General features: G+C 39.0%; 2 protein-coding genes across 2 annotated transcripts in view; one reads left to right on the top strand and one right to left on the bottom strand.

Moving 5' to 3' along the window:
- LOC101291618 (2,3-dimethylmalate lyase-like) overlaps positions 1 to 2177 on the top strand; it is a 5927-nt gene extending 3750 nt beyond the window's left edge. Inside the window, exons 5-8 of the mRNA XM_004296666.1 lie at positions 554 to 704; positions 1029 to 1240; positions 1674 to 1710; positions 1810 to 2177. Coding sequence (XP_004296714.1) covers positions 554 to 704; positions 1029 to 1240; positions 1674 to 1710; positions 1810 to 1928 — 519 coding nt within the window. The 3' untranslated portion in view covers positions 1929 to 2177. The remainder of the gene's footprint in view (positions 1 to 553; positions 705 to 1028; positions 1241 to 1673; positions 1711 to 1809) is intronic.
- Positions 2178 to 3403: 1226 nt separating this feature from the next.
- Positions 3404 to 9658, bottom strand: LOC101291328 (clathrin interactor EPSIN 2-like). Its single transcript, XM_004296665.1, has 14 exons — positions 9576 to 9658; positions 9271 to 9337; positions 9122 to 9173; positions 8921 to 9000; positions 8757 to 8835; positions 8524 to 8607; positions 8294 to 8439; positions 7221 to 7577; positions 6963 to 7004; positions 6535 to 6624; positions 6183 to 6439; positions 5576 to 5766; positions 4337 to 5204; positions 3404 to 4249 (listed from the first exon to the last, which is right to left on the bottom strand). Exons 2-14 carry the CDS (start codon positions 9303 to 9305, stop codon positions 3765 to 3767), a joined length of 2766 nt encoding a protein of 921 aa, XP_004296713.1. The 5' UTR covers positions 9306 to 9337; positions 9576 to 9658; the 3' UTR covers positions 3404 to 3764.
- Positions 9659 to 9711: the final 53 nt, after the last annotated feature.

Genomic DNA, 9711 nt, shown 5'->3' with positions numbered 1-9711 from the left:
ACGGAAAACACCATGATTGATCAAGGTTGGCCGGAAAACTTGTCGCCGGTCAGTCCTGGAAGGAGAGAAGCCGTCCTGGAAGCCTGTGCTGTCGTCCGGGAAGGAGAGAAGCCGTCGCCGGCGTGAGACGGCGGAGAACAGACGAGGTCCGCACTTTAAGCCGGAGTGCGGACGTCCGCTCCACATCCGGCCTGTATATATATGTATGTATATGTATACATTATATGTGACAAGCTGTCCTTTGACACCATCACTTTATGGTATATACTACTGCATTTTCAAATAATCATGACTGCTACAATTGATGATGTGAATTAGTAACAATGTATGATTTCATACTCTAAACATAAAATGCTTTCACTTAACTTCACGTATTGCATGGATCCAAATTCCAATTTTTTTATATATATTTTTTTAGAATACTCGGCAAGTTTTCCGTCAAGCTCATTCAGAATAACAAGTGTTCTGGTTTGCTTTTGAGAACTGTTACTTTTCTAGATTCAATAATTTATAATATTACTTCCGGTTGAGAAGTTATATGAATACATCACAGGATGCACTGGCTGCGATCAAAGGAGGTCGTATCCCTCCACCTGGAAGCATGCCATCTTTCGAAGAGGTTAAGGAGGTCCTAGGTTTCAACAGTTATTATGAAGAAGAAAAGCGGTATTATAGCAACAGCAGTCAGCTGTCTTCTGAAAGATGTGAGTACTGTTTTACTCACCAGGATGAGATGATGATAGTTGTTGACTTGTTTCTCAATAGGCATCTAAGCTACAGTTGTCATTAAAAGGAAATCCAGTATCTTTCTAGTGTTATCATTGGAGTTAATTACGTTGACAGAACTCGGTGAAATATGATTTTAACCATGTTAGCCTAGGTGTCTAAATTTGTGAACTTTGAGTTCTTTACTGGTAACAACTATAGCTCGATACTTTGCTATAAGCTCGTACAAATAACGCCAATTTTTACTGTACCAAATAGAGGTAAGCATTTTCTGGTTCTTATACATTATGGTTATTTTCCAGCAGCCAGTAGTTTATACAGTCTTCAAGGGACAGCTAAAAATGCAGAACCAAAAGATCAGAGTTCTCAAGATCCCATTGTTGAAGTCATAACTCCTGAAGTGTACAATGGTGCAGATGGTTTCAAGGATTCATTTTCTGCGATCTGGTCTCGGAAGTTGAGAATCAGAATAACTGGAAGAGATGGATTTGAGAAACTTGATGTTAAGATTCCTGTAAGTCATTCATCCTTTATGGCCATATATCTTTCAGTAATTCTTCACATAGTTCTTCTGTTAGAACTTAACTGTTTAAAAAAAAAAAAAAAACCAAGAAAGTCAGCTGAATGAATTGCATACCTGTAGTAGAAAACTTAAGCAAAGTGTATCACAGAATATCAGATGTCCACTTAATTTTCTAGCCGTATGTCCACAAAACATCTGAAACTTACAACTATAGCATGCATCATGTTCGCTTGATCTGACAATAACATGTCACCTTGCATCAATAATTTTGTATGTAACTTCAGCACATACTCTGCCAACCCAGTCCGTGGCAAGGAAAAGAGAAAAAAAATGCGGATGCAACTCCTCTGCATGCTAATTATGTTATTTCAGATTGTGTCTTATGTCAATCTGTCTTTTTGTTTTGGCTGCAAAAATTTTATAGGCTGGATTCTTGGACGGAATCACAAATATAGTTCCAGGTATTATTCGTGATTTCCACACTTACTGAAAATTGGGTAAACTTCCTTTCAGACTAGTCCTTGATGTATAACTGAAAATCTGACGCATTTTCCATGCAGCTCTTGGGGGTGTAAACATCAAAGAATTGTTGAATGAGGCAGCTGATGAAATGGGAGGGAAGCAGCTGTTAGATTTTAACGACACAATGGGTGATAGAATTCAAGTTTTTCTGGAGTAAATCCCTTCTACTCGATTGTTACAAGAACAGTGTAAAGGGTATACCCTATGTATATCAGTCCCTGAGAGGCTACGTTGCAAACTATAGACACGAAAAAAGTGTACGCAGAGACTACAATGTATCAAAGGTATAGTACATTTTGGTTTAGAAGTATCAGTATCTCTTTCTTTTACTTGTCCTTTGTTTGTTAACAGTATAAGTATGAGTGTCGTTCAGTATCTTTGAAATGAAAACTAATTTTTTATTTTAGTTTGTTCGATTAAATCTCCAAAATAGAAAAATTCCCTTTTCTAATATTAAGTCAATTTCTTTTTTGCTATTAAAAAAACCAATTTCTTTTTTCTTTTTAACAATTTTTTTATTGTGAGAAGAAACGTGAAATTTTTGTTTCGAGGGAGAATTACAAGCTTCAGCTGCTAAAGCAGCTTGTAGAAATGAGGGAGATGAAAGTAAAAAGTAAGCTGCCATCAAATGTGCCACTCTGCGTCTCTGTTGGCATTTCTCCTGGTTTGAACCACCTTCAAATTAGGATGAGTCTCCAATATAGCACCCAAATCATCATAGATGCGCCCAGGTATTGAAGTGTTACATTCAACTCTGGACAGCAACTCTCCTGCAAGTTGCGACTACCTGAGAGTCGGTCACTAGAATCATTCTAAACTCTAGTAGAACTTCATTCTCCAAGACAAACTGAACCGTAGTTTTACATGCCGCTGCCTCCGCATGCTCTGCCGATATCATTCCCCATAGATCCATAGTCGCTGACGCCGGCCCCTCCGGCCAACATAGAGCCTTGGTAGTCTCTAACAAGAAAACCAAAGAGCCATCTACATTAATCTCATACCATCCCCCAGGAGGAGCTTTCCACCCGATAAATTCTCCACTCCGGATTTGAGCGTTATGAAAACAAAAACTTGGAGCCCATTAACAAGCCCTACTTCTATGCTCCCAAGCTCTACAGTTGCGTTCCTTCCAAGCTCCCCACAGTAAAACCAACAATTCACTAAAACTTGTCGGAGACAGCTCTCTAGCACACTAGCATAGTAGATAAATCACTCCAAAGTATTGCAATGCATAGCATGTGGATTACCTGAAGGGTGACAGCATTTGAACGAAGTGGACAAACCCCAGAACCATGATCGTCTCTTAAGTACAACTATTTGCAGTCCTTCGTCCGAATTTGGTTTCGGTTTGCGCCAAGCAAGTTGGAGACTGATAGGGCACTACAAAGTTTAGTTTTCAACATTTTTCATATGAAAGAGCAGGTAATCTTAAAAATTTCAAGGCAGAATATCTCAACATGTAAGAACTATCATTGTGCTAAATCTCTTTAGCCATACAATGCCAACCAAATACTGTATTATGTTTACGTCTCAATAGAAGTCATCCAACCATTGCTTACAAAGGTACAAATAGTGCAGTAATCTTCCTCACTAAAAGACCAGACACAAAGTGGATTCAATAAGAGCTAAAAGGAAGGAAAGAATAAAAGTTCATGTTATTACTGACTACTATATATAGACCAGTGACAGAAAGAATATTCTCACAAAGGAAACAGACATGATAACCTGAGAACGGTTATCTCCTCTAATACAAAAACAGGACAACAGGTGAAACCACCACCAATGCACCAAGGAGCTCTTGTGACCCATTGAAAGAAGACGATCGAATTACAGAGGACAGATAAAAATACATCACACTGGGCCACATAAGATTACAGGACTCTTGTTTACAAATAAAACCTTGTATACCAAATATTGGTCTAAATGTAAATTGTGTAAAATTTAACAGTAAAACTTGGCTAGCCATTCCAGTCCTCAGTTTCTTTAATCAATTTCATCGGTAGCCGCCGTATGGTTGCTGAGAATAACCGCCTTGGCCCATCATAGGGTTATAACCACTGGGCACGTTCGACCTGGGAGGTAATCCAGTTGGCGGTTGCATGCCCATGCCCATATTCATTCCCATCCCCATATTCATACCCATGTTCATCCCCATTCCCATTCCCGCACCCATGGGTTGATTCATGCCTCCATAGCCCCCCATGCCCATTCCTCCACCAGGACCCATGCCCATACCCATACCCATGCCCGGACCCGGACCCAGACCCATACCCATTCCCATACCGGAACCCACCATAGGGGTTGCTGGAGCCCTAAGAACACCTGCACCGGCACGGCCCATACCAGAACCAGATCCCATAGCTTTACCCATGGAAATAGTAGATGTTGCAGAAGTTGCTGGCTGCTTTTCCATCCTCTTTTCCTTCCGATTTATGGCATCAAAATCAATTCCAATATCATTTAACGGATTTATCTTAGCTGCAATAAATGATAAACAAAATCTGTTATAAATCTCCCATAAAAACATAGCCAAAGATACAAAGCCAGAAACTTCTTAGCACTTACCTCCAGATATATTCAAGTTCACCAGCCCTCTACTCAGTGTATCGGCCCAAACTGCTGATTTGGTCTCAAACTTATTGTCTTTAGGTGGTTGTTCAACTAAAGCTAGTGCCCCTGTTGTTGATGTCAGTCCATTTGATCCTCCTTGAGAAAGAATGTTCTGTTGCAGAGCTGGCCCATTTGGAGCTTGATGTGAAACCTGTGAGGTGATGGAACCTTGTTGCGTAACATAGCTTCCACCACCATACTGGGTAGCTGGTCCAGTTTGCGTTTGAGGAGCCATGTAAGATGTCATTGGACCAGCAGACCCTCCCTGCTGTGAATAGTAGTTTCCACTGTTAGGAGCTGCATATCCACCTTGCTGTGATATAAAATTTCCATTGTTATACTGTGAAGTTTGTCCTGCTGGCACTTGAGGAGCTACATGTGAAGTGATAGGTGCTGTAGATCCTCCCTGTGAAGGAAAAGCCCCACCACCATGTTGTCCAGAAAATCCAGTTTGAGTCTGAGGAACCATAGATCCTGGCTGTGGTTGGAAGTTCCCATACATATTTGTAGTTGGCTGTGAAGGTTGACCTGCTGAACCTGGAAATGATGGCTCTGAAGCTCCAGAAGGTGGGAGAATATCAGCTAGAATGTCAGTGTTCTGGTGTTCAGTGGACAGATCTTGAGTTGAAAACTGGGAGTTTGCTGGAGAATAAGTTAGAGCTGAAAACGAGTCCCCAAAAGGAAAGTTGGAGACTGTATCTGCACTCTGGTTTGTGGTCGGTGGGAAAGAGTCCGCCGAAGTGGATGTCTGTGGTTGAGATTGCGCCGCTTCAGTGGAAGGGAGAGCTTTAAAGGGGGATTCACCAAATGGATCTTCAAAAGACTGCATTGGAACAAAATACTTTTGATTATCTACTTGAATTCCATTTAAAAGTGAAAAACACAAAAAGGAAGGGGAGTCATAAATTCTATAATGTCAACAACAAAAGCCAGCTGTTGTAAACATTCCTGTCATATTGGAAGGCTTTTGATAATATGTTTCATAAAATTTACTAATTGATCCAAAAATCGATTTCAAAAAAGACATTATTTTCAAGAACATTTTAATGTGAGGGAAACTAATCAGAAATAAATGTGCAAAAACCTGTAGGTCAGATACGGCTAATTCCTACACAGCTAGAATCATAATGGGATACTCCATAATTCAAATTAAGTATAGGATAAGTTTCTTTTAATTCAAAAGAAAATGCCTACCTGATTCATAACATCAGAGACTGGAGGAGTTGCCATAAATGTGGTCACTGGAGCAGAATTTGCAAGGCCATCAACTTCAGATGTAGTAGTAGAAAATGTAGTTGGCACAATGGCCAATGAGTTTGAAGAAAATGACTCTGACAGGGAACCAAATAAGTCCATCTCAGCATTGTTTGAAGTAGTTGGGGCAGCTGCCAGATTGTAGACAGTGAGTTATTAGTGCTGAATGTTTCAAGCATATAACATAATTTAAAAATATAAAATATCCAACTAATTAGCCTTGAATAACTATAGCACAAATATGTTCAAAAGCCACCCTCTTGAAACTGGTCAACTACTATAGTCGAAATAAAATAAAATAATAAAATAAATATATTATTCAAGGGTTAGCTTCTAATCCCTTCTATACCAGTAGCATCTCTGACAACACATGAACACCTCTTTACACAAGATAGTTCCCAAGACAAGACTAGATTAAAAACTAAGCAATTTTTACTTATACCAAGGACTTTCAAAACCCCAACCAAAGGCCCTTATCTCATCACATGCAACAAACATTTCACATTCAGAATTAATCAGTTACAAACATTGACCACGATTTCTGTACCTGAAACAGAACCAAATGGACCACCCGAAACAGAACCACGTGGATCAAATTCATCAAAAGGCTCTGGTTCCTGTTTTGCGGGCAATGCAGAGGTAATTGGAGCACTAGTTGCTTGGCTTGGATTATAGCTTGCCGGAGGAGAAGAAGCCATAGGAGGAGGAGGAGGAGGAGGTTGAACAGTGGTTGCTTGGCTAGGATTACTGGTCGCAGGTGGAGAAGAAGCTCTGGGAGCAGAAACTGCTGGAGGCTCAGCATCCCTGTAATCAAAAGGACATGTTAAATGATTGTGCTACCAGTGATCATAGTGAGGCATAAAAAGAAAAGTGTTATAATTAGTCGGATGAATTAATACCTCTCACTATGAACAGGGCTTCGAGTTTCACTGACAGCCTCTTCATAACTAGGAGGAGCAATGTTTTGTTCTGAAAATTTCCTACTTAGCCTGCCAAAAATGATTGATCCTACTAATGGTAAGTAGCAATGTGATCATGTGACTAATATGGCTAAAAAGACATTAAGGATTATAAATACTTCACACAACTGAAATTACTATTTCAAAAACAATTAAACTAATATTATTAGTCCTAATATATAAATAAACCATTCCGTACTCATATAAAAAAGGTTGAGTTCCATCAAATGTTTTCTGTAATTGCCTCTTCATTTGACAGAATATTCCAAGGATCTAATTTGTATACCAATCTTTTAAAATGTACCACAAATGGTTGGGCCAACCAACTAACAAATGTAAATGAGTACTACATCCACTAAAAGTTTTACCTTCCATCCTGAGACTGATCATCAGCTCTAGCACCACTGCCACTGCCACTGCAACAAGACATAAAAAGAATAAATTTAAGTTCACAGAAGGGCAAAAAAAAAACACGCCTGGTCAACAAAATCTTCCTATCAAAACTCAAGGAACAGAAAATACAGTTGAAGACGACAAGCCACAACCAATAATAAAGCCACCAATAAAATCAAAAATGTTCTTCATCAGATATTCAGGTCTCCATGGAAATAAAAGTAGACCATTACCGAGATGAATATTGACCATCATCATCATATGCACGCTCTCTCTCTCTATCAGAGCTTCTACTTCTAGAGCCATACTGGTATTCGTCAACACTTCGGCTTCTTCCACGATAATCATCATCTCTGTAACCTTCTCTGCCATTGCGTTCATCATATTCTCTGCCATAACGATCTCCATCACGACTATATGAATCCCCAGATCTTCCATACCGGTCGTCATCCCTGGAGCCCCATTCTCTGTCCTTTCCATACCCATAACCATTCCTATCTTCATCCCTGCCTCCGTAACGATCATCTTCGTATTTTTCAGAGTAAGAACCAGGCCTATACATTCCACCAGTAGACGGTGTGTTGCGAAACCTGTTCACATTCATAAGACAATCATAAGCCCATTCATAAGACAATACTACTTTCCTAATCAAGCTATCTAAAAACATTTGAAAGGCAAAACATAAGAACTCTATTTTGAAAAATTGTTTGCACACCAACTCCTACAACAAAAGACCAAATTAAGCTCTGAAATTCAATACGAGTTTTTCTTCCCACCAATAAATGCCAAATTTATATAGTTCAAAGGAAACATTCATATTGCAGTAGTGTCCACTGCAAGAACACAACAATAAAAATAGAGAAACAGCATTAATTCATTCTTGCTTGCCATGCAATAAAGACAAATTAAAACACAAGGAATCTCCACAAAATGCTAGGATATGAAACCCTACAACAACAAAAAGAAGTAATTGTCATTACTCGACTCAAAATACTGTACGGGGATCATGTACTAGCATTTGCTTCAGAGTGCGATTGTGAAATGAAAGTTCATCAATAATGAATCACAGATCTGGAAACAAAAAGGAGTAACACTGTAATAGGCTAACACTCTGATGGTGTTAAAACAGCGCATATTCTTAATAATTATAGTGAGGAAGAACTGATTATGAACTATTGAGAATCCCATGTTAATGAATATTAAAGATAGTCCATCCTGACACCAAAGGCATATACCACTGTAAATATATAATAAACTATATATCAACGCAGTAACATTTTGACAACCGTTCTGAAAGTGTACTTACTTGTCCCTGTTGGCAGCTGCTTGCTGTCTAACCTCGATTATCCTTTCCTTATCATTGACAAGAGCCACAAGACTCTGAGACTTCTTTCTGACATTACTTCCCTGGTCCCTTCCACTAGAATCAATGTATTGAAACTCGGACAATGTCTGGCATGGGAAAAGTACTAATTCAAGTTCTACACAGGCTGCAGGAATCAATACTCAATAGAAAACATCAAGGAAGCAAAGTACCGATATTTGATATGCATGCTCCTTGATATCATCAATGACACGCTCAGACCCATGAGCCACCATGTATTCCAAAACAGTTAAACCCTGAAGTTAAGCACAATATAATATATGAACGTCATGACATAAAACGTGGCCATATTAACTACATTACACAATAATATGGAGAGAGAGAGAGAGGTGCATCAAATTCTATCAGTGGGTTGCTGCTACAAAATAAATACAACATTACAAACCTTGTAGACATGCCGCCAATTTTTACCAGTATCACTAAGCCGCTTCCAAATCACGGCCATAATCATTTGGTACTCATGACTGCATAAACAATATTATGAGGTTCTTTCAAAGAAAGTGAGTCATTCGAAAAACCAAACAAAAAAAGAAGAGACGTCTGACTTACTAGTTTCTGGTGGCTTGTGCAATATCAGCAAGAAGTGATCCATGAGGACCCCATGGCTCATTACTAGTAGAATCAAGAACCTGGATATAAAATGAGAGAGAGATCACATACCGACGAACATAGACTTCATATTCATGACTATTAACAAATTACTTTTGCGCGTTAACATAATTACAGAGTAGTAAAGACAAATTGAGGTACCTTCTGTTCAATACCAGGAACTTTAAGCACCTTCTTGTTCACCCCTCTCTTTCTGCAATAATCCAATAAACAACATCAGCACTTACCCTTTCGGTTAACTAACAAACAAAATGGAATGCAATTCTGGAAATATAGAATTGAACACTTACAGGTCCCTGACAGTTTGATCAAAGACTTTCTTCATGGCAGCTCGTTTTCGGATTCAACAGCAGCAACCTGTAACACCGTCAATTTCAACGATCAAGACCTTGTAGCCGATAATAGAAATTTCAATTGAAACGCAGCATACAACGAAATGAATTGAATCCCAAATCCATGGAATTGAGAATTCCAGACAATAAAGAATCGATTAATTGACCACCCAGATCAATATTTTGAATCCAAATAAAAACAAGCCCAGCTGAAAGAAATGGAATTAGATCTGAAAATAGAAGATGAACCCAGATCTAAATACCTGATCGATTGACCGACGCGATTATTGGAAAGAATAGAGAGAAAGGAGAAAAAAGAATAAGAATTGGGGATCTGTTCTGTTACAGACAAAGGAGAGAGAGAGAGAGAGAGAGAGAAGAAGAGCTCCTACAAATCTC

Source organism: Fragaria vesca, linkage group LG4 (assembly GCF_000184155.1).
Source record: "Fragaria vesca subsp. vesca linkage group LG4, FraVesHawaii_1.0, whole genome shotgun sequence".
Lineage (NCBI taxonomy): Eukaryota > Viridiplantae > Streptophyta > Magnoliopsida > Rosales > Rosaceae > Fragaria > Fragaria vesca.
The sequence above is the reverse complement of the archived record's forward strand: the minus strand, read 5'-3'. Positions and strand labels throughout refer to the sequence as shown.